The sequence below is a fragment of the Anser cygnoides genome, chromosome 1, assembly GCF_040182565.1.
Source record: "Anser cygnoides isolate HZ-2024a breed goose chromosome 1, Taihu_goose_T2T_genome, whole genome shotgun sequence".
In the NCBI taxonomy this organism is placed as follows: domain Eukaryota; kingdom Metazoa; phylum Chordata; class Aves; order Anseriformes; family Anatidae; genus Anser; species Anser cygnoides.
This window is the reverse complement of record NC_089873.1, coordinates 188,881,251-188,905,568: the sequence shown is the minus strand read 5'-3', so window position 1 is coordinate 188,905,568 and position 24,318 is coordinate 188,881,251. Positions and strand designations below refer to the sequence as shown.

Sequence of the window (24,318 nt, the reverse complement as noted above, 5' to 3'; positions counted from 1 at the left end):
GAATCTCTGCTTTTGCTCTCTCATGGGCCTAATGATCTAACATGCTACCAGAGGAAGCAGAGAAGCCACAAGCAATTTGGATGAGAAAGTATTGGCAGGAGAACTGATACATCGGGCAACTTGTTTTGCATACTTGGAGATTAGTACATTTGTCCAAAGAGCAGAAACTTGGTTCTGGGCACTTTTCAGCCTGATGAAGTTTAAAGCAACAATCATTCCTTACCGCATGACTGCTGTAGCAGCAGCTTTCCCATGGTAGGAAGGGGTGAAATCAGGCCATTGTACAGCTGAAAACAGAAAAGATGTAGGATCAGATGCTGATCAAGCAAGAGCTATTCTGACTGTGTAAGCCAGGAATTAGGAAATTCAGTTGAAACAACAGAATCTGTTTAGGGGTGTTGCAGTTTCTGTTGGGTGTGGGTTTGGATCTTGTGCTTTAGTTCTATGCAATAATAATACAGCAAAGCACATGTGTTGCCAGTGTACCTTGTTTCTGACAAGTACAGCAGGGAATGGTAATTTAGTGATTATTTTTGTAACAGTGGATGGAGGATGCAACTGTTATATCCTGTCTGAGGTCTGATAACTGAATAGTAAGATGCCAAAATACATGTGTTTAAGTTTTCATTCCACAAAGTTGTTTTCCTGAGAAAATACTAACTTACACTACAGAAATGGTCTGTTGATATGATGAGAACCCTATTTGCCACTGAAGGAAGCAGGATTTAAAGTGGATTAAAACTGTTTAAGCTCCTGTTTCAGCCTCTTAATTCCCTACACACATATTCAAATGCCCTGCAAGAATATTAATTAATAGCATTGGTATTTATCATACTGTCATAGCACGTAGGAGTCTTAATCATGGGCTAAGGCTCTGTCTGTCTGTTCCGATGATGAACATAAGGACAGTCTATACCTATTACAGACTGCAGCCTTATACAAGAGACAGTGGGTGGGTGTAGGCTGCAAGGATAATAGAAAGTAACAATGAGATTATATTGGTCAGCATACGAGACAGTTATCATAGAGCTTAAGGGCAAGTTTTTGTGCCCGTCACAGTAGATAGGAGCTTTAAGGAGGAACCAGAGGGGAAATAATGAGGTAGCTCTTATCAGCATTTGTAAAAAGCTCCTCCTGAGTAAAAGGGCAATGTGACAAGAAGCATAGAAGTATTGGTCTAAAAAATCCAACAGAAGATGGCCATGGAGCTGGAAAATAAAGACAAGCACTGAAGAGGAACATAGCATGGAATAAATTAATGTCACTGTGATTTTTTATTTTTTTTCTCTCCACAGACAACAATACCCTTAACACACAGTGTGGACTTGCAGTGGCTGGTGGAGTGGAATGCAGTCCTAGTAAACAGCCATTACGATGTAAAAAGTCCTTCCCATGTCTGGATATTTGCACAGTCTGTTAAAGACCCATGGGTTCTCTGCCTCTTCAGTTTTCTTAGACAGGAGAATTTACCAAAACATTGTCCTACAGCTCTCAGCTATGCTTGGCCCTATGCTTTCACTAGGCTACAGCTGATAATGCCTCTTGTGGATCCAAAGTAAGTGGAAATCTGCATGGAGTTTCATTTTTATGGATTTGTATGAGTTTAATACAAGCTGTAATAGTCTGCAGTTTCAGTCTCAGTCTGTAAGACCTGCAGAGTTGCTATCCAACTCTTGTCCTGTTCAATAGCAACTGCTGGCTAAATAGCATATTTCATTCCTTTTTGATAAAGGAATTTGATTCCTCCAAGATACTGAGGAATTAAAACTGGGAACTAATTTTAATAATTTAAATTAATTATATTAATCATTTTATATTATTTAAAATAGTAATAATAATCTTTTTATTAAATTGATTTATAATTTAATTTAATTTTTAAATTCTAGTATTCCTGTTAATGCAAAGAAAACAAGTACAGCAAGCAGTGGAGACAACTATGTCACTTTGTGGAGAAACTATCTTATTCTGTGTTTTGGAGTAGCAAAGCCCAGTATTATGAGCCCGGGACACTTGCGTGCTTCAACACCAGAGATCATGGCTACCACTCCTGATGGAACAGTGAACTATGATAATAAGGTGATGTACCCTGCTTCAGGCAAATTATTTTGTATTTATTTAGAAAAGTTTTAAACTATATTGGTACGTGAAACAGCGGTGATGAAAGTACATCCTGATGAAAGTATTTCAGTTGGGGGAATATTTTGTTATACGCAAACTGCTTAAGGCATGTAATTAACAATTATAACATGTTTAACATGAAGTGTCAATAAATATTTGGCAAAAGCTATGGCATTTTCAAAATCCTACTTTTTTGCATTCTGGGTGATGTATATTCAAAGTATAGACATTCTGTATGTGATGTGTTTGAAGTTAACTTTAGCATGGCAACCCCTTTCTTTAGTTGTAGAGTACTACAGTTTGTAGATTTATAACATTATTAAGCAATAAGGCAGATTTCTGAATATACATTGTAGGCCTGCTGGACATGAAGGAAAATTTTATGAAATATAGTTTCAACTAGCAGCAGCCTGAGAGGAGCAGTAGTGAAATAATAAACTCAGTAAATTACAATAATCTGAATGAAAGTAAGGGGATTCCTCAGATCTACATATTTGCTAGGCCTTATTGAGATGATTGTGATGTAGCAGGCATGCAGTTAGGCTGGTGTATTAATATCCATAATAGTAAAATCGTTTCAGCATGTTTTTAAACTACGTATTGATTCTTGGACAATGCTATTTTGTAAAGAAAAAAATGTTTTTACTCAGTATCGATAATGCTGACAATGAAATGTCAATGATTTCTTAATATATTTTAGGCTATTGGAACTCCATCTGTTGGAGTCTTACTAAAGCAGCTAGTGCCTTTGATGAGACTTGAAAGCATAGAAATAACAGAATCACTTGTATTAGGATTTGGAAGAACAAATTCTCTTGTTTTCAGGTACTTCCCCATTTATCATATTCTCAATTATTTGTTCTAATTCAAATACATTACTTTTATTGTAATTTAAATATACTTGATTTTTTGTTTACACTTCAGACATTTTTTTTTATGGAATGAATTTAATACTGATGCTTGTTAGAGGAAACTAGATTCATTAATGACTTTTTTTTTTTTTAATTTAGGGAATTAGTAGAAGAACTTCACCCACTAATGAAAGAAGCCCTTGAAAGAAGACCAGAGGTTAGTTGAGGAAATTAAATGTACTAGTTTCTTTAAACTGCAGAATGAATTTTCAAGTAGTGTTTTTTTTCTCCTTGGAAAACAAAGATCCTCTTTTGTACTAAGTAACAAGTAAATATCTGTGTGCCACAAGCATTTTAATAGCTGTTTATAAGATCATAATCTAAATAATTGCATTAAAACTTAGTTTAATTTATTTTTTTTTCAGTGATACAAAATGTACAATATAGAAATCCATTCTGAGGAAAAATTTCCATTCAAATATGTAACCTCCTCATAGAGAAATCCACTTTCAGTATCCGAAAAAAAAATTATAACACAAATGGGCTACAAGCGCAGCTCACAGTGGTGGTCAGATGTGCTTTTTATTTGCTTCAGAGGCAGTCATCTATTTCAATTCTAGTTGTCTGTATTTGTTCATTGTGAACACAGCAGGTTAACTGCAGCAATTCATCAGCATTTTCACCTTTGTTATAGTATTTCCTTTGTTACAATAGAAAGCAGTGCTAGAAGGGATTCCAGCAGATCATCCAATCCATCCAAGAGAGCATGAACTAGTCTTGTGTAATACCTGACAGATGTTGTTCAAACTATTCTTAAAAACCTCTGGTTCCTCACTAAGCAGTTTAGTCGTAGGATGTGTATGCAGCTACAGGAGAAAGCCATGAGTAGAGCTGGAGTACTGGACCTGAGTTGCTGTTCTGTTCAATTGTCACAGCTCTGGAGGTTGCTCACGCCCAGGCACAAGCCCCACAAGGCACCAAGCCACTATACACAGTCTTCCAAACTACCCCAGCTGCTTTTGCTCTGCAGTGCTTCTCATTCCCTACCTCAGAGCCAGGTTACAAAAGCACTGCTCTGGCTACAGCACAGCCCTCATGTTACAGCAGGCAGTCTGTGATAAGAAAACGATGCCTCGGGCCAGCGCAGCATTGCATGCGTCCTGCTGGGCAACATGGGGATAGCCAGCCTTCTTGGGGTCTTCTGGAGCAGTGTGAATATGAGGCCATCTGTGCTGCTCGACTCTGGGGCCATGAGCAGTCCCTGTCTCTGTTTACCAGCATAGACACAGCCATTGTGTCCATGCAGTTCTGCTGAGAAGTCTGCGTGGCTGCATTCAGAAAGCTCTGCGTTATTACCGTCCTCTGCCTAAGCTAGTTTATCTGGTTCTCCAGCAGATTCAAATTGTGTATTCACTGCACTGTCTTCCACAGCAGTTTCAATAAGGTACCCTAATGGTGACCTGGTGTGTTGTCACTGTCTGCCCAGTCATAGTCTTCCGTGCCGAAGTCATGCAGAGAATGGTGAAGAGGAAGAACTCAAATCAACAGACAGGCAGAGGTTCTCAGCTATAACCAATATAGCAATAAACAAACAAAAAAGTAACTCTGCGGGAGCTCCATTCATGTTTTTACATAGACAATTCTTGATAATTCTGTGTCTAGCAAACATCTTCTACTGTTCCCTCTCTCTGCTGCTTTGCACCTCAATTCCTTTGTGTGCCTTCCATCCCTATGAAGTCATTGATTTGAAGGTGGCCTGTTTTGATACTGGGCAGAAGTGGATTAATGTACGTGTTAGAGCAGCCACTTGCTTTTCGTGCCTTTTGCACCCTTGAAGACAACTTGGACTTGTGTGGCCTTTTCTGAAAGCATACATATCCAGTCCACCCTCAGGAAAGGAAGCATGAGAACACAGATGCTTACAGTGTGCTCTGAGAGCAAATTTAGCACATGGAAATGTCAGTAGAGATATGTGAGAAGAAGGAACTACAATATTAATTTGTATTCTGCTCCTGCTATGAAGAATTGGGCCACCATCCTGCAAGCAGTGCCACCCAGGAGTGATTGTACGGGTCAGGTAGCTACAGAGAACATGGCAGGCCTCCATGCGGGCAGGCAGGTATCCAACACACCAGAAATAACTTCCCTGAACTGACATATGCCATGACTAGAAAGAGAATTATCAGGACAGCCAAGAACTGCAGGGGAAAAACAATATGGACATTACACAAGATCCCCCATGGAGAGACTGGCACAGAGCTTGCTGTGGTGCAGTGTTACAGCATCAGCTCTGATGCTAGTGCGAGAAAGTGCTGTGCTTGTTCAATACTACATTACAAAAAAAATGTTTTTTTTTTCTCTGCATGTGCTTCCTGGAACCTTTGAGGTATAAAGGGAGCAAACCAGGGCTCTAAGTAGGACAAATCAAATGGCATAATGATTTGATTAAAAATTTGGCTAAATTGCTGCAGTCTGGGACAGAATACCAGGGAAAGTGTCGCTTTTCCTTTCCCAAGCATCTACTACTGGCCATTGACTGGGCCATAGCACAAGATGAGATAAACCTTTGATCTGATTCATTACTGTAATTCTTACATTCTGAAGAGGAAAATATTGTGCTTTTCTTGTCCTGGCAGCAAATTTTTTTGAGTGCAATAGCAGCTTCTTGACCTCTCATATTTTTGCTTAGTGGCGATGCAAGATACAAAGAAACAAGTCATTTTAGCCCTTCAGCAAAGAGCAGTCCTTGTTGCATTCACATCTTTCAAGGCAAGATAGATGACAGAAAAGACAGTTTCTAGAAGATAATGAAATACAATGAACCAGTTAACAACAGTGCAGTCCTGTTCTACTGGAAGAGTATGTTAACTGTGTGTATAGCTATTGCAGTCAAAGCATCCAAGAGCTGTGTACTAGAGTGGTGTCTGCAAGGAGCTAACTCGATTATGGGTGATAATGTAACTTCAGCATTACCAAGTTCAAGAGTGGTTAACCACTAAAATATTTTCTTAGGGTCTGGATATCTGTTCTGCATTTCACAATGCTTCTGGTGCCCAGAGTAGATGGTGTAAAGCTAACATGAATATCCCTACTACCTGAAGATAGCACAGAAACCTTGCGTATTATTTATTGGATATTTTTTATCCAATATTTCATTATTTCATTTCCATGTTTTCAGTGAGGACTAAGGTAGCTGTTAACAGTTTGTCCAAGGACAGTTGGAAAGAGAAAAATTTGGTCATATTTATTTCTGTGTTGATATATAAGTACACTGTTATTATGAAATACTCAAAAGCAATCAAGTTCCGTCATGAAAAAATGCTTGAACCAGAATTTTTAAATATCCACTGTACAGACATTTTTAGGGTTACTAGTTTTTAATTTATGCACCTATGCATATAAAAATGGTTCTATTTTTTTAAATTACAAGAACAAGAAACGTCGAGAACGCCGAGACCTACTAAGACTACAGTTACTGCGAATTTTTGAACTCCTTGCTGATGCTGGTGTCATAAGTGACAGGTAGGACTATCATTTATCATAAATACTGCTCTTTACGTGAAATAATTTTCAGTGTTTACAATACTATGTCACTGTTATTTGAAGAATTGTGCAACAGATATGGAGGATTTTTTGTGTATTTCTTAAGGAAGCTATAGTATAACTACACTGTTTTTATTTTAATGTACAACTTTGCTTTATGCTAGTACAAATGGAGCCTTAGAAAGAGATACATTAGCCCTTGGAGCCTTGTTCCTAGAGTATGTTGATCTGACTCGCATGCTTCTGGAGGCTGAAAATGATAAAGAAGTCGAAATCCTTAAGGACATGAGAGCACATTTCAGTGCAATGATTGCCAACTTGATTCAGTGTGTTCCAGGTACGGTGCTGAATTGTCTCAATGTATTATGCAATTGCATTTAACGTATTTATTGGAAAAGTCATTTATTTTTTCTTCTTTTCTGCTTGTTAGTTTTTGTGAATTGTCATATTGCAAATATAAAGGGAAATGTAGACAAAAGAGTTCTAAGGTCTATTGAGAGACAGATCAAAAATCCTGTTGAGGCTTGTAGTAGTCGTATATAAGAACCTTCTTTTTAAAAGCCCAGATAAGAAATTATCTGTGACCTTCTGTGGCTCCAGGTTTCCATGACATAAGACCTTATCTGTCTCCATTTGACTTTATTGCCAGACTCTTTATAAACTCAGACAGGCCTTGCAAAATATAGATAGGTGCAGAAAATGTACAGTATTAAATGTAAAGGAAAACCTTCCCAAGGTGTGGAGACTGTATCCCGTTATCTAACTACAGTTGCATATCATAAATTTCTAATGGATTTCATGCTTTTAATATATTGCAAGATCACTTCAGAAATGTAATGTAATTCCATTAGCAAAAAATACAAGAAAAAGCCTACTTTAAAGACCCCCATGTAATTGCTGGAAGATAAGGTCTAGAGCTTACTCAGTCTATGTATGTCTACTATCTCCAGATCATATATGACAAGAAATAACAGCATTTGTCACAACCAATATAAAGGAATGAAGGAATTTAAAAGAGTACAGTAAGGTGATAAATAATGAACAAATAATGTACATTCCAAGTATGCAAATTTTGTCAAAGTTGTGAACTTGTCTCCAGAGATAATATTCATAAAAATATACATTAGTTGGACAAGATAAGGAAAAAATGGCATTCCTGCTGTTAAGTTAAAAAAAATTGTCTTGAACTGGGTGATGTCAAGTTCTTAGCTGCTGTTAACAAATGAAATACTGAGTTTCTTTCCTTTATTCATTTTGTGGACGATGCTCATTATAAATGCAGAATTTCTCTAGTAGTTACTTTGCCATTAATACTTGCAAAGGCCTTCCTCTCTGCATTTATTCTCACATTCTACAAGGCACATAATGAAACAAAGGACTGCATGTTTTATGAATTTTACACAATGAAACAGTGATGCTGTATGTTTTGAGAGAATGCAACAGTAACTGATGAATTCCAATAATTCAGTATGTAATTATATGAAGAGATGTATTTTCTGCTAATATGACAGTTTTAAAATACATCAATAGCTACTGGAGCCATAACATTTAACTGCTAGCAAACAAATGTTTATTTTGTCAACATCTATCATCTTTAGTCATTGCTCATATTGATTTGCTTTAGTATTGTCTAAATAGACTTTGTTGGCTTCCAGCAAAGTTTCTAGGTGAAAAATAATTAACTGGTAGCAGTTTACCATTCTCTTTAATACACATAATTCCACCTCTTCCATCATGTTTTGCTTAGGGGAACTAAAGCTATTGTCTAAAACATTTCTCTTTTTTTTTTCCCCTAAATGGTTAAAACCCTAATTAACCCTAAATTAAACCTAATTAACCCTAAATGGTTAAAAAGGCATAGATATTTTTCATTTGCTTAAATAATTTAGCTGTTCAGGAAGCATACCACATCTTTGTCATAAATAAACTGACACCAAGTTTATTTCTTGTCCCCACGTATTGCTGTATTAGAATAAGACATATATATTGTTTGGGCTTACATTTAAACGGTTGGCAAAAACAAGCAAATAGTTGCCACTAAAAGGATGCAAGAGGCATCAAAAAGCCTGATTTTATAATTAGTTTATTGCTGTTTCTAAAGTCAGATATGCGTGTCTATGTAAATACACATAAATTCAGAATTGAAGGTTCTTCGAAATAGGATGCATCTTAATCACTGTTATATTTTAAGAAGGAACTTGGGTATTTTGGAGTAAGTATATACTGAACATTAGAGAAAAAATCCCTGTTCATAGAAATTTGAAATTCTCGTTATCATCTCTGCTACATGATTTTTTTTTTAACATTAACAAATCACAACTATTTCTATTTCTATTCACTTAGTTCACCACAGGAGATTTCTTTTCCCTCAGCAGAGCTTGAGGCATCATCTATTCATCTTATTCAGCCAGTGGGCAGGACCTTTCAGTATTATGTTCACACCCCTGGATCGTTACAGTGACAGAAATCATCAGATCACAAGATACCAGTATTGTGCATTAAAGGTACTAAAATTTCACTGTCAAAATCCATAGTAGCAATTTTCCAATCAAAATACAAGGAATTGTGGGGTTTATTAAATTTTATTTCACAGTAATTTGATTTGTCATGCTTGATGCAAACTTGTATATTAGTATGTGTATGTAGTGATATCATAGAATATAACAGTATTGACCCCTGCAGTTATGCGTTGTTTTCTTTGCAGACACTTTTCAAAGCTAATTATTTTGAAAACCAAAATGCATTTTAAAATGTTATTTAAGTGTTCATTAACAGATTGTTAGATTCAGTGAGAAGATATTAGGGTCTGAAATTAAATACAGTATCAGTTCAGTATCACATGTACGTCTCAGGACTGTCTCCCACGCTTGCCTGGAGACATGCTCAGTAATACTAAAATACTTTTGCAGCAAAAACAGTTGCAACTCCCCTACTTAAGTAAGATGGGAAATTAATAGCCCATGTATTTATGTAAGTTGCATCACTTGGTGTGTATTGATTGTTTTGTAGCTTGATTTATGAGGAATGGGTAAAATGACAAAATGTATTTTGAAGAATGGGGAAACTGGTCTGTCATATTCCTTTCAAAATGCTTAAACTCAGCATTATCTTGAAATCCAGTAACATCTACAGCAACATAATTACCAAATTCTAGCAAGATCAACTGTGACCATTTTCATCATACTACCATCAAAACCAAAAACAATTTACAACCTTGTTAGCCTGGATCTGGGCTTAAATCATTCTGAAAGGTTCGTTCATGTTATTTTTCTGTGTAATCAAAGTTCCTTGTTCTTTCAGGCCATGTCAGCAGTGCTCTGCTGTGGACCAGTATTTGACAATGTTGGTCTTTCCCCTGATGGATATCTGTACAAATGGCTTGATAACATTCTGGCTTGTCAAGATTTACGTGTAAGTTCTCACCAAAATGCAACACTGGTGAATAATTTTAATCTCTGTACTGGCTGAATAAAGAGTTTGTGACTATAAGAACTATGATTGTATAGATTTGTTAGATCATTTGATACAGTTGGATTAAGCAGACAAATCTTCATACCCACAGGTTTGTAAAAGATACTATTTTTATTTGCCTGCCTTGCTTCTATGTTAGTCAAAGGAAAGATAAACTTGGAAGTGTGTCACTTCATGGAACACGCTTAAAGAAGGAAATAAGCGTTTAACAAATCAGTTAACCAATACATGTGGAAGTTGTCCAAGAACACCTATCAGATGTGTATTAGCTATTCCACAGACTCTGCTATTTTCCATGCTTCAGTTTGGAAACCTCCTTTGAAAATGTATTTCATTTATATAGTCATTATACATACACTTTTTTTTGTTAATGAATATTGAAAACTGAGCCACATTTCAACTGTGCTATTCCTAAAATAAATTTATGATAAATTTTCTGATTTCTTTTTACTTACCTTGAATGCTGCATTTTCCCCTTGCTTTGCCTATGTTGCTCTAAGAATTGTAAAGAACAAACTTTTTTTTTCACCAATCATGTTTTGACATGCGTTTATATTCTCAGGTTCATCAGCTTGGATGTGAAGTAGTAGTCCTATTGCTGGAATTGAATCCTGATCAAATCAATCTCTTCAACTGGGCTATAGATCGATGTTATACTGGATCCTACCAGCTTGCCTCTGGATGTTTCAAAGCAATTGCAACTGTGTGTGGAAGCAGGTATTAATTCATTTGTACTTAGATGTATGTAATACATTATAGCAGATCTATAAAATCAGGTCTGCGTTTTCTCAAACGGTTATATCTGGGCATATGCTGTATAGTTCCACTCTTTGCTGATATAAGCAGATTTAACTGATCTCCAAATTGAAAAGTAATGTTTTTACTGCTAAACCTATTTCATATTGGTTGTTCTTCTGGTTTGCCTGGTGTGAAGGATGAAGAAGGAAAACAATAGTTTAAGTGAAGAGATAAGGGAGAAACATGTATGGGAAAAATGGGCAAAATGACAAACTGTATTTTGAAGAATGAGGAAACTGGGCTAGAGTATTCCTGCCCAAATGCATAAACTCATGCATGGCCAACTGGCATGCTCTTCTTGAACATACACTGAAATAGTCATCTGCAAAATTTGCTGCTCATAGGAAAAAGGGACTAAGTATGAGTGTTGGCATAGCGTGACACACCGTCTTTGCAGATGTGCCCACTTAATAGTCCTAACAGTGAAAGCAGATTATCAAGTGATAGAAAGGATCACTTCCACAATGCCAGTGATCAGATGGGCCTACAGCCACATCAGCTGTCTATACACTTCAAAATGTAAAGAAAATAGAAGGTTCAGCTCATGTTATAAAGAATTGTTAGCCACATCTTTACATTATATCATCTCAGACAACTCTTGGGGACTGTATTGCTTTATGTCCATCATTCTGAAAACAAAGTTATGTGCCTGTAGATGCTGCTACTATATGCATATTTGAAACCTGTTGCATTTTTATGCTATTTTCTTCAGGAAGATACAAAACAAACATAGCATTTTATTTTGCAGCATAAACCTGGTTTCAAAAGATTTTTCATTTGCTTTATAAAAAGAAAATGTTCTAAATGCTACTAGTTTTTTTTAAAAAATTTGTTCTTTTTCTAACTTGCTTTGATTTGGATACCTGTTACTTTTCTGTGATCTGATTTCACTGCTGCTAATGCAAAGCAAACAATCTACATGAAGACAAATAGAAAATTCTGCTTTTGTGTCAGGCTTTCATAAAAGTCTTTTGTGGTATTTTTTCAAGACCTTCCCAAAAAATTATAAAGAACCTTAATAGTAGCCTAAAAAAATAAGTTAGTTTGCATCTAATTACAATTAATCTGAACAATTTAGTCTTGTCAAAAATAATTTGGCAAGATGTATGGTCAGCATAGTTCAACAGAGAAATATGTGGGATATAGCAAATCAAAACAAGTCAAGTATTTTAGAATTTATTTTATCTGTAAAACATTTTGTTCTCACAGGAACAACTAGACTATAGATTGTGTTATACTGAGATTTCAAAAATATGAATGGAATTTTATGTTTGCAAATTCAGTTCTTTTATTTTTTTATGTTTAACAAATACATAAATACATCAATTCTTTAGCCTTGTTTTCTTTAGATTCTGTTACCAATGCCACTATGTCCTAAAAATTAATCATTCCCATGCCTACAGAAAAAATGAGAGTGATTTGCATGATTTTCTTTGAAGAGGAAGTATGATATCTAACAAGTTGATATTTTTTTAATATATGAAACCTTATCACAGTTTTTGTCTATCATCTATGAATGCATATAGAGATACCTCTGTCTAAAGTACTTGTAAAATGAGCAGTAATTTATCTCACTGTTGATGTCTGTCTTTCTGCAAAGAATAAACAATCAGTGCCTTTCAGTTTATGGTCCTCCCATACGTTACTTCTATCATTACTTCTATACATAGTATGTTGTGGAATTGCACCACTCACGTAGATGTAGATTGGTATAATGGAACAACTATAAATGTATATTCTGTAGTTTTTTTGTTACTTTTTCGAGAGGTATCTGCACGTATTTTACGTGGTTTCAAACTCCATAGAAGCATAGGACAACAATTTTAAAATGTACCATGAGCACCTGAGGTAAACAATAAAAGATACCTAAGTTTTACCTGAAAAGTTTTACCTGAAGGCACAACTGCAATATCTCCACCTTACTATTTTAAGACAAGGCATAATTATCAACTCTGTACCTTTTATTTTATGTAACATGACATTAATTTATGTCTCTTAAGAAAAAGGAATGTATCCGTTTAACTGCAGAGAAACTGCTGAACGTTTGGTTTCTTGAAAAAGCTATGACTTACTGAGATGCCTAAGAGAGGATTTAATACTCCCAAAGTAGTTCCACAAATTTGTAAATATTGATTAGATCTCTTCATATTTTTTTTTCATCTGAAGGAGGTCTCCACCAAACCAAAATTCTTCTAGTATATTTTTAGCTAGCCATTTTACTATTTTTTTCTGTAGGTAAAGTTTTTTCAATTTTCAATCCATGTATGCCTGACTTTACATTTTAATTGAAAGCTTTCTAATTCAGTTTTTAAATTCTATTTTAGATTGTTTAATATATACATTTTAGCTAGCTATTTGGTGGAATTTGTATTTTCAAGAGGAACATCTGAGTTCTTTTTCATTATTGTTTTTTAAACTTAGTGGAAGGATAAAGAGACAGCTGCAGAGCAGTATGCATTGCAGCTGTTATTTGAAATTACCAAGAATGTCCAAGCCATGCATGTATTGGCCATATTTTTTAACACTAAAATGTGTTAGACATTCTGCAGTCATCCAGGAGCACAGTAACACACATCTAAGTTGAGAAATTAAAGGTTCACAATTCAATCAGATGCATTTACAGTTCATCGTGGAAAAGCAGAAAATCATTTATTGAAAATCCAAATGATGTTATACAGGAATTTCTTTTCAAGCAGTATTCTCAAGTTAATATTTCAATACATATTCCCGTGCAATAAATGTTGACTCTATAAATAGTAGTCTTTCTGAAGCAGTCTTTGTGTCTACTCTTTGAAAACAATTTTGATAGAAATTCTAATGTGAATGTACATGTTGGAGATAGTGTCTTTTTTCCAGAAGACTGTTCTAATTGCAGCTTGCTTTAACAGGTACTTTATCCCTGGAAATTTTTGCGCTACCCGTCTTCTCTCATGGGTGTTGGCCTGTTCTATAAACAGTTTATGTTATAAATTAAAGTGCATTGACAGTTATAGGCACAGGTATTGCATTTCTCACTGTGGGTAACTCAGTGCATTCCTAAGCGTTAGTCTAAGGTAATTATAAATAATCCCTTCTTTCTTCTAGTTCACCAGATGGCCCTTTGATCAAGCAGCATGTATTCATAAGAGCTCCCTTTCCCATATTCTGGTAGTAGAACAGAGAAAAGAAAGATGATATTCTCTTTAGACCATATTACACACTAAATCAGAGTAAATATAATCTGCATTCCTCATCAACATTCACAAAAATATTCTGTTTATTCTTCTAGGAACTATCCTTTTGATATAGTGACGCTCTTAAACTTGGTGCTGTTCAAGGCATCTGACACCAACAGAGAGATTTATGAAATTTCCATGCAACTTATGCAGGCATGTATCAGCTACTTTTTTTTTTTATTTTCAAATAACTAAATGCATGTACCCTCCTATCTTCACGGGGGTCAGGGTGAGAGGTCGAGAGGGGTTGTGTGAACTTCTCATAAAGTACTGTTTATTGGCATTTTAGTTATTTTAGTTTTGTTTTGAAAATAAACAATTACTTTTGTCTTGCCTATCTATTTATGGGAACAGTTACATAAAAATTAATGGGAAAAGATATGGTGTCTTTCAAATTTGGAGCATATAGACCATTCTCTGGTATCTAAACTTAAAATTCTGATGTTTTGTGGATTATTGAATCTTATTGTCTTATTATATCGTTTGTTTTTGTCTCTTTCATAGATTCTTGAATCAAAGCTTTTTGTTTATTCGAAAAAGGTAGCTGAACAAAGACCAGGCAGTATCTTGTATGGTACACACGGTCCACTGCCACCTCTTTACAGTGTCTCACTTGCCCTTCTTTCGTATGAACTAGCAAGGATGTATCCTGAACTTACCCTTCCACTTTTTTCAGGTACATGTGGCTATTTGACTTATCTGCTTTACAGTTTTGTAAGAACTGTAGGCTACTAAGATATTTCCAGCTGTGAACAGCAATTCTGTTTATTGATGTAGGTTGACCTGATTTTATTCTGGTTCAAGTGAAATCAGATTTAGCAATGCAATATATATTTCCTAGCAGTACTCATATAAAGTACAGGATAGCTATTTAAACACCTCAGCTGGGGGTTCTGTGCCGTTTGTGTCATCTTAGGGTAACTTTGAGATTACAAGGGCTTCAAATAGGTTTAAATGACATTGGAAGATTCTACTGTAATGGGTTCTTCTGTTAAGCATAGTGATTCTTCTCATAGATATATCTATATAGATGACAGCTGTGAGGACAGAATTCTTCATTTTCTATAAACATGACTTTAACTTTGGGAAGATTGTTTGTATGTGTCCAGTTACCATTTATCAAATTTTCAAATCATTCTGAAAGAGTGATCTCCACCTTCAGTTGTTTGCCACATCTGCGTGTCATTAGTATCATCTTAATTTTATCAGAAATACATTTTGTCAGGTTACTGAAGAAAAAAAAAAAAAAAAGAAGAAGAGTCGGGCCTGCAGGAGCACCATTCAGAATATGACCACTCTGAGACCATTCCTGGGAACAACTACATTTTGAGACCTGTCTGTCTGTTTTAATCCATCTAGTGTGTTGCTCTAGTTTTTAAATACCAGAATGCAATGTCTGTAATCGTGGTAATTCTTACTGGATCTTAAAATCGCTTTGTGTTGTTTTTACTCAGTCTGCAGTGGCTGGAGGAAGGGTAAATGAATAACACATCATCTGCCTTTTAGTGCACAAGATGCCATGAGTTATAAATTAACAGGAGTAAGGAAATTCTGGTGGCTTGTCTATCTTACAAAAGCAAATGTTGGTCATTAGTACTGTTATCTGTTTATGTTGCTGCAGCGGCTATGTCATTTAATAGAATTCAGATAAACAGTGCACATCACAGCCCCTTTCTGTATACCTAGAATCATAAGGAGAGAGCATAGTTTATGTCTTGAGGATTTTTAAAAAACAGGCAGTGAGGAAGGAAAGGAAATGTTAACTGTACTGATTTTACAGTAGAATTCTAGTAAAGAGAGCTGCTTTGGTTCATCTTGGCAGCAAGTCTGCCTCTGTGTTTCTTATTGCAGATTTCCTAAATCCCTCTCCCTTACAGTGCCAGTTCTATAAAGTTTGTATGGCACTGTATTTGTACAGCATTCTTAGAGTGGCAGCCACCTATGAATTTTATAGGCCTCCCCACAGGAAATAAGACTGCTTATACCTCCAGTATGTTTTGGTAAACTTAGTGTAATCAGTGTCTTAAGATTTAAACTATAGTTTAGACACATATGGAGGCTGATGAAATGCTTGTAATTCTGCAGAACACTTGTGCATGTTTTCTATAATTCTCCAAAAGCTCTTGATATTCTAGAACAGCAGCCAGTACCTGAATTATCTTTTCGTCTCTCTACTGGTACTTATTTCACTTAATACATAATATGGCATGGTAACAGTGGGTGATTTTCTGTTTCTAAGCCCAAACAATGTTAGTTATTTTAGACAGAAGACCTGACCAATTTCTTGCTACTATTGAACATTAAATTAAAGTTTCTGTTCATGAAGAACATGCTTTTGTATGTTTCTTGTTTGCAAGGTGAAAACCGTAAGGTAGTTTAACACATCAGAAATCTGATTTGAACAGTGTATTTAGTTAGTTTCCTTCATAAACTAACATGTTGTCCTTTTTAACTTTTACTATCTTAGAGGTAAGCCAGCGATTTCCGACAACACATCCAAATGGAAGACAGATTATGCTTACCTATCTGCTACCATGGCTTCATAATATTGAACTTGTAGACAACAGACTGCTCCTCCCCGGTTCAAGCCCTACCACTCCAGAAGATGAACTCAAGGACAAGGATGGGGAAATTGCAGTCACAAGTGGACTAAAAGGCAATGGCTGGGGCTCTCCCGAAGCAACCTCACTGGTTCTTAATAATCTCATGTATATGACAGCCAAGGTAAAACAAACAAACAAACAAAAAAAAAAACACCTGAAATATTCAAACTTAAGTTTTGTAAGCAGACCATACTTAGGTTTCTGATGCCAGAAATTTTGCACTGGAACAGTCTGTACTAATCAGACACAAACTTCTTTTGGCAGGTTCACATTTTCTTTAGGGACAGTGCTAAGACTATTCTCTTTCAAAGCATGAACAAAACTTGGAGGGGAACTAAGTTAGTTCACTCCTGCATTACCTACCAGGATAATGTCTGAGGCAGCAGATGAAAGTTTATTCTGGGATGAGAATGAGCACCTGGCACTTGTCGTGATGAGAGTGTATTTTCTAAGAAATGCTTAAATATACTTTAAGACAGAGAGACAGAGAAACAACAAAATGACTAAATTTCTAAAGTGTTAGCTTAAGCATTTTCTTGTAAAAGGGAAAGTATTTTACATCCTAGGTCCTGGTAAAAGACCAGGGATTCCATTTTCCAATTACTTTTTCATTTAAAATGCATAAACAATTGCTGGAGAGGATACTGGTATCCAGCTTTTCCCTCTCCTTGCTGAGTTGCAGGCTGTTACACTAGCACGCCATGCTCTGTCACTGCTTTTGCCAGATCCAGTGGGTATGTCTAAAATGCAAAATACATAAGCTCCAGGAAGTAATCCGTGGTACCTATGTCACGTGGGACACAGTGGTTCATGTTTACTATTCTGCTCAGGGTTAATCCTCTCCAGATGAGAGAAAAAGGTGATCCATGCTACTTTGAAATTGGCTCTGGATCTCTTCTTTGCCTCATGCTGAGGCCCTGTAGCTAAAACAGAATTATTATTCTGTATGCATTTAGTCATATAAGCATGTCTGAAGTAGTGTGGGGGCTGTACTTCAGCACACCAGAATTTTATTTGTATTTGCTTCATATCCAGGTTTTTGGTACTTGCTGCACATCCAGGGGCATGAATGATTTGCTAGTACAGAGTCTCTAGGATGTTGTTAGAGGAATCTTACGGGTTGAAAACAGATATGGTACAGTCTCACCTTTACTGCCCATCAGCAACTTGGAGCAAGTTGCTTTGAAAACCACACATAGTTTATGTTCCAGAGTGAACAAGTGTGCTCTCTTCAAACTGTATTGGTGGACGCAACTTCGAGGCTGAATGAGCTGCTGGCACCTGGAAGTGGGCAGAGGGACAAAGCTACTTGACAGTGTAGCTTTAGCTAATATGTATTAAATCATTTTCCGTAGAATAGCATGAATTGGATATTGCCACTATTCTCCCAGCAGAATGTCAGGCTGTGCAGTAGTTAACACAATCTTCTCGAAGTGGGAGCCAATGATTTTAAACAGCAAATGAGAGTTTCAATTCTGACTCCCAAATCCTGGATGAGCACACTAACACTTAACTGACTGGACAAAAGGGAGGTGTTCCCATAACCACATCCTGCAAAAGAGAGCAAAAGCTGCTGCTTTCCCACGTGGAAGCCACAAGCTGTCTAGTTCTTCATTCTGCTAGGACTTATGTAGGACAGAGGTACCAAATTGCTCAGTACCATGAAGACTGAAACAGTTAGGTGCAGATATGCAGAAACAGAACTTCAGTTGCTTAAGCAACTGTAAAGATGAAACCCAGTAAATGGCTGGATCACCTTTTGAACTTACATTCCTGCAAAACATTTGCAATTTAAGTCCTTTTGTGGATCTGAACCTAAATACTTTTGCATACAATTTATGTTCCAAAGTCTGTCAGATGGCTATTAAAAATATTTTTCTGGTACTTGGTGCAGCATTTTACTGTTGGTTTTGCATGAGAAAATGCTCTAAAAGGATACGCCTTCAGTTTGGAAGTTTGCATATTTATATTCTGTATACACTTCAAGAAATGTGTGCCTATGATCCTTTGCAGTATGGAGATGAAATTCCTGGACCAGAGATGGAAAATGTCTGGAATGCGTTGGCCAACAATGAAAAATGGAGTAACAACCTTAGGATAACACTGCAGTTTCTCATTAGCTTGTGTGGTGTTAGCAGCGATACCATCCTTTTACCTTATGTAAGTGTTTGCGCTTTATTTACTATTGGTTGCATGGGTTTTAATGAAGAAAACATCTGTCACCTGTAGAAAACGCTTCTCTGTTTCAGGACTAAGAAGTACCTGTGTATTCCCAACCACACTGTACAAATTAAATCAGGGGAATAAATGAGCCAAGAAACTGATAATTCAAGAAAGGGAATGAGTAGTGAGAGCCTCAGTCTGCCAGTACAGCACACCTCATTTCAAGCAAGAAATTTTCCTTGCAAGCAAAGACCATCTTTGCTTGTCTATGCAAGAGACCAGTAACAGGAACTGACCATAAGTTGCCAAAATCAATGCAAAAAAAAAAATATATATATTTTTTGTTGGTCTCATAGTTGCATAAAAATATGCAATTTTACATATATATTTAAAATTATATTACAAGACAGAATAGCTGTCCAGAGGTTAAATACCCTACATGAAAAATATAGAGAAGTAAAAATGCTAAAAGCTTATAATTTTTCTCAGTAGGAAATTAGTTTACACCTCTACTAGTTAAATTTTGGAAATCATTTAAACAATTGAAGTTATATGATAAATTCGACATAGCACACTAAAATTTTATTAATATTTGTCTGTTGTAAAGATTTAGGTGTTCCTTCAGAAAAACATGCAATTTTAAGAAAGTGCTATCTTCTCCTTTAGGAGAGTAAGGCTTCCTGTGGGACATCTCCAGCGGAACAGCATACCTAACCTTTATAAGCTCTTTACTACATCAGCTTTTGCCTTTGAATGGCTGTCACGAGTTACATAACTGTTCCTGCAATGTGCAAGTCAAACTGTGCAGGATATTGTTATTATTCAAGTTAAAATAAAATCAGGGTTGCCTGAGAAAAGCAAGATAGTCCCATTCCCATGTGCCTTACTGCTCAGTTGCTGTGAGTAAGGGAATCTAAATTTAGTAAATTTTCCAGCTCAATTACGATATGCTGTTTTATTAGTTAGTCTCCTTCTGTTGATTTCCATGAAAGAAATTAGAAACGAATATTGATGTGATTAAACTTATCTAAAAAGCCTTATAAATATGCTTTGTATACAGTTACTGAAATTACACTTTTCTTCAAGTGTTTATGCTGCCTGCTAAGAATAATAGAACAAAGGAAATATGGAAGACCATAAAAAAATTCAAGATGTTGTTCTTGCATCATAGACATCCTGTTGGTTTCCATTTATTTGCAGGGTTTACTGCTCCATTTTATCATTCAGCGCATGTATATGCAAAGGCAGTGGTGCTTAGCTAAGCAAGAGGAAAGATTTTAAAGTGGAATTGCTGTAAGAACAAGCTCAAGGCTTATATTAGAAGAAGATAAAGGGTTAGATCCTAAATGTCTTGACGGTAGTGAAGATCTTTCCATCAACTGTGAGCTTTCAACACATCCTTCTTCCAAAACTGTTGCCATACCCCAGCTGTGAGCAGTCAACCCCAACTCTCCTTACTATTCATAGCACTTTTCCTTCTTCAGAGTCTCTCCAAACCCCTTTATATCAAAGCTTTGGCCCTCACAGGCCTGTCATCCTCCAGGACAGGACAGTCCTTCTGCCCAGCACCTACTGTCTTGCCTGTGGGACTTTTCTGCCATTCCTGCCAGGCTTCTGGTTGCTGTTAACAAGACCATCAGGTCTTCATTGGTGATGGCAGCTGACAAGGTTCCTGCGTTTTCTTCCACACTGTTAGTCTTCGTTTTATGATGTTGATTTAAAAGGCTGATTCTCAGATTTTGCAAAATCTGAAAAAAGTCTTCTGCAGGAACTTACAGCCTGACTGCGCTTGCGAGTCGCCCTTTAATTGTATTTTTGTCTGGTGTAGGAAAATACACCGGGCTTATCACATGCATCTGCTCAGTGTTTTGATAATGCCCTGGAGTTTACAGATAAGAAATCATACTTGACTCTGTTAACTATACAGGACTGCTGATACCATAAACATGTATCTCCAATTAGCACGTAGATAACATACACACTTTAGCAAATAAAGATAATTCAAACAGTTTATCAGCACTGTTCCAGCTCACCTGGGCTCAAAAGACCATGCAGTTGCACGATTGCCAGTTTACTCAGCTCTTCATGGATCCCTCTGTGCCCAAGGCAATCACCAGCTGCTTCATGCCTTCAGCCATCTGTTCTGCTTACGTGGGCCCAAGCCAAAAGCATGCCTTCACTCTTTTATTCAAGCAGCTAAATTCCTTTTTTCATCTTTTATACCTGCATTTTCGTTAAGCACTTTTTTTCCCAGTGCTCCAGTGTAAGTTGCTCAGCAGTTCTTTCTTTCACATGTGTACTGAAGGACTCCTTAAAATATTTACAGTTCAGAAACCCCTTCAGCAGAAACTCTTACTGTAGGGAATGTGACCCCTTCTGGGGTGAAAGCAGTTGGAAGTGGCACCATGAGCCCAACTAGAAATAAGCCTCCAAAAGGAAGTGGAATTGTTTTTGGAAAGTCCCTAGGAGATTATAGAACAGTAGTTTAAAAAAGAATGTGTCCATTTTCTCTACTTAAAAAAAGAAAAAGAAAAAGAAAAAAAAAAAAGGAAGAGAAAGAAAAGGGAAAGAGAAGCACTCAAGAAGTTATTTTAATGGAAGTATTTATAAGAACAACCATAGTTGGTGGGGCCAAAAGGCAGTTCAGTCCAGTGTATTACACTGTAAGCGTCTGTTTAGGGACATCCTTAAAAACAAGAAGACAAGCACAGAAGGGTGCTTCCCCATACGGTTTCTCAGCTCCAGCAATTTATGAAACAAAATGTTTCTGAGCCAGAGATAGTCTTCGCTTTTAATAGCTGTCCATTTTTTCTTCAATAATTCAGTCTAGTTTTAAGTCAATATCTAAGAAGTCCTCATTGCTGCTGTGCATACAATAAGGTTTGGGTAAGGTCTCGTTAAATAACAAAAAAGGTGTTGCTTTTTTTTCCAGAATATCTGTAAATTATACTCTCTCAGATCTTTCAAATAAGGATGCCGGAAGTCTACACGCACAGTTACTTAGCTTTTTTACCATGTACTATCACTTTGATTATGTATATAAGTAGCTACTGAGAATCTGACCTATTCTTTGTGGCTACAGCTACCTATTTTTCATATCAACCATATCTGGAAATACAGGCATGAAATTTTGGGTGGATCTAGCTTTCTAGATGAGAACTTTGCTCCATGCAAGATAGTAAGATTTATGTTCAGTGTTAATCATGTATGCTTAAACTATAAATCCATGAGTATGATTCAGAGTTAAAGCTGATATTCTTAAATGTACAAAATCAGTTGGTTTTGTAATGTGTGCTATACAGTTATGTATCTAAACGGATGATTTGTGGATGGTAATCAAAAAACTTTTGGGTATTTAGAACACAGATTTGCTCAGTTGGGGAAGTGATCTTGAAATCAAAGCAAGCAGTTGTACTTTATGATCTAGATGGATGCACTTATGCAGTTATGTGTCTGTCAAGCAGTGATACTAGCACTCAGTATTGTAGTGTATCATGTATTGATTTCTTTGTAAATTCACTTTGGACAGAGTTTAATAACTGAAATTCTCTTCTCTAGATAAAAAAGGTTGCCATTTATCTCTGTCGCAATAATACGATTCAAACAATGGAGGAGCTTCTTTTTGAACTGCAGCAAACCGACCCAGTGAACCCAATAGTCCAGCACTGTGATAATCCTCCGTTTTACCGTTTTGCTGCCAGTAACAAAGCCTCAGCTGCAGCTTCTGGTATGATCCAAGTATACATGTCAGCTGTGTTCTCCTGCTCTTTCCAGTCTCCTTGTCTTTGAAAAAAACAATCTAGTTACTTTCGCACCCATTCAGATATAAAGGGCAAGTTTCAGAGCCTTGTTGCTCATCTAAATTACAGGTCTTTTTGATTCCTAATGTTTCATATGTTTTGTAAACAGAGGTTTAATTCTCTCAACTATTTGAATAGGATGTTGCCAGTGTTTGGTTTGGTTCAGAGCTTGTATGATGTGGTTCTTCTATCACTAGTTTTTCAGAACAAGAAGTCACTGCCAATGCTGTCATCACAGCAGATACACCAAAGCAACAGTCTGCTGAAAACTGAGAGATTCAATTGTGTGGCAATTTCATTTTCAACGGCCTGAGGCTTTTTCCAAGCTGCTGTAGACAAAGCTACATAAAAGTCACTCACCCCAAATTCAACTTTGTCAACATTTTGCCAAATTCTTGAAAAACAATAGATTAGGTCGCCTGAGAATGAACTTAGTTCAAGGAGTGGAAGAGCATCACTATGTTGATCTGCCCCTCAAAGCATGCAAACTGTGGATTATTCATCCATGCAGTCAGGTCCTGCTTTGTAGAGGTGTCAGTGTTCATTCATTTATGCAACTGTTGTATTAGCAGGATGATCACTTTGGCTGGGGCTACTAAAAAAATTAAAGTTATAGGCTTTTATTGCTTTGCAAATACTCTTTGATGTGTGTACCAAGTGTGCTTATTGACATCTCACATATAGGAACCACGTCGAGCAGTAACACTGTTGTAGCTGGCCAAGATAGTTTTCCTGATGCAGAAGAGAACAGGATTGTGAAGGAGACTGATGAAAGGTTTGTGACGTCTTTTTCTCCAAAATGTATGCATTTTTCTGGGCTAAGGGTAGATCTTGGGCAAAGTTCTGCTTGTTTTGTGGGAAGTTCTGTTGCTTAGACTGATCCTAAGTGGCATTATCCTAGTAAGACCATTTTTAAATGAGCGTATGTTAAAAAAAAAAAAAAAGTATATGTGGTTCTAGCTCCTGACTTTTGTTTATTAATACATGACAGAGGAACATCTGTTAAACCTACGCTGAACAAATTGTCCTAAGTAGATTGTGTTTTCATAGAAATTACTTACAAAGGAGAAAGAAAATCAAGTGTATACTAAATAATGAATGTTAAAATCTTTTTTAAAAATCAGTTTTGATCACATCTTTTTATTTCATGCACAGCAAGTAAAATTTAGTATTGCAAGTTTGTGTCCATGACTGCAAGGACACCTGCTTTTTCTGGATAAAGTGTCTTAGAGAGGAAAATTGTGTAAAGTATTTTGCTTTGAAACTATACAGTCGTTTACTACATATGGTACATACTGACAAATGATGAAGGAGTAAATGCAAAGCTTAAAGGCTGTCAGATTCTCCAGCACAGACATATGTAATTTTCTCTCACTGAAACCCTCATATTTTTGTAATATAACTTCAAATACTAATAGCATTAATTAGCAAGTGTATTAGTATTACATTATTAGCCAGTTCTTCCTGATAGTTAGTAGTATCACTTCAGTGGACCAATCCACCTTCCAGAGGTTCAGGGCTTAGCAGTATAGAAAAAGTTGTGTGAGCAAACATTTCTGTACTTCAGAGTATGTGTGTATGTAGTATATAGTTAGATTTCTTTTTAGTTGAGTTGCAGGTAATTTGAATAAACTTCAATTCCTGGTATACTTCGAATCCGTGTTTTCAGGGTTTTTTATCTTATATAAATTATATAAAAGAAGATTTATGATATTGAAATCTTCCAGAGACTACTGATAAAACTTAGAAAAAAGTG

The 24,318-nt window shown here is 36.3% G+C and overlaps 1 protein-coding gene across 12 annotated transcripts in view; it reads left to right on the top strand.

Annotated features, from left to right (window-relative positions):
* Positions 1-24,318, top strand: part of FRY (FRY microtubule binding protein) — a 238,191-nt gene that overhangs the window by 155,738 nt on the left and 58,135 nt on the right. For all 12 annotated transcript variants that reach the window (XM_066989712.1, XM_066989711.1, XM_066989710.1 and 9 more), the window contains 15 exons: positions 1,296-1,555; positions 1,887-2,076; positions 2,819-2,943; positions 3,129-3,186; positions 6,400-6,491; positions 6,677-6,849; positions 8,856-9,016; positions 9,813-9,923; positions 10,546-10,700; positions 14,050-14,149; positions 14,501-14,672; positions 16,464-16,720; positions 18,613-18,759; positions 22,321-22,489; positions 23,247-23,337. In XM_066989712.1, the coding sequence (XP_066845813.1) occupies positions 1,296-1,555; positions 1,887-2,076; positions 2,819-2,943; positions 3,129-3,186; positions 6,400-6,491; positions 6,677-6,849; positions 8,856-9,016; positions 9,813-9,923; positions 10,546-10,700; positions 14,050-14,149; positions 14,501-14,672; positions 16,464-16,720; positions 18,613-18,759; positions 22,321-22,489; positions 23,247-23,337 (2,261 nt within the window). The remainder of the gene's footprint in view (positions 1-1,295; positions 1,556-1,886; positions 2,077-2,818; positions 2,944-3,128; positions 3,187-6,399; positions 6,492-6,676; positions 6,850-8,855; positions 9,017-9,812; positions 9,924-10,545; positions 10,701-14,049; positions 14,150-14,500; positions 14,673-16,463; positions 16,721-18,612; positions 18,760-22,320; positions 22,490-23,246; positions 23,338-24,318) is intronic.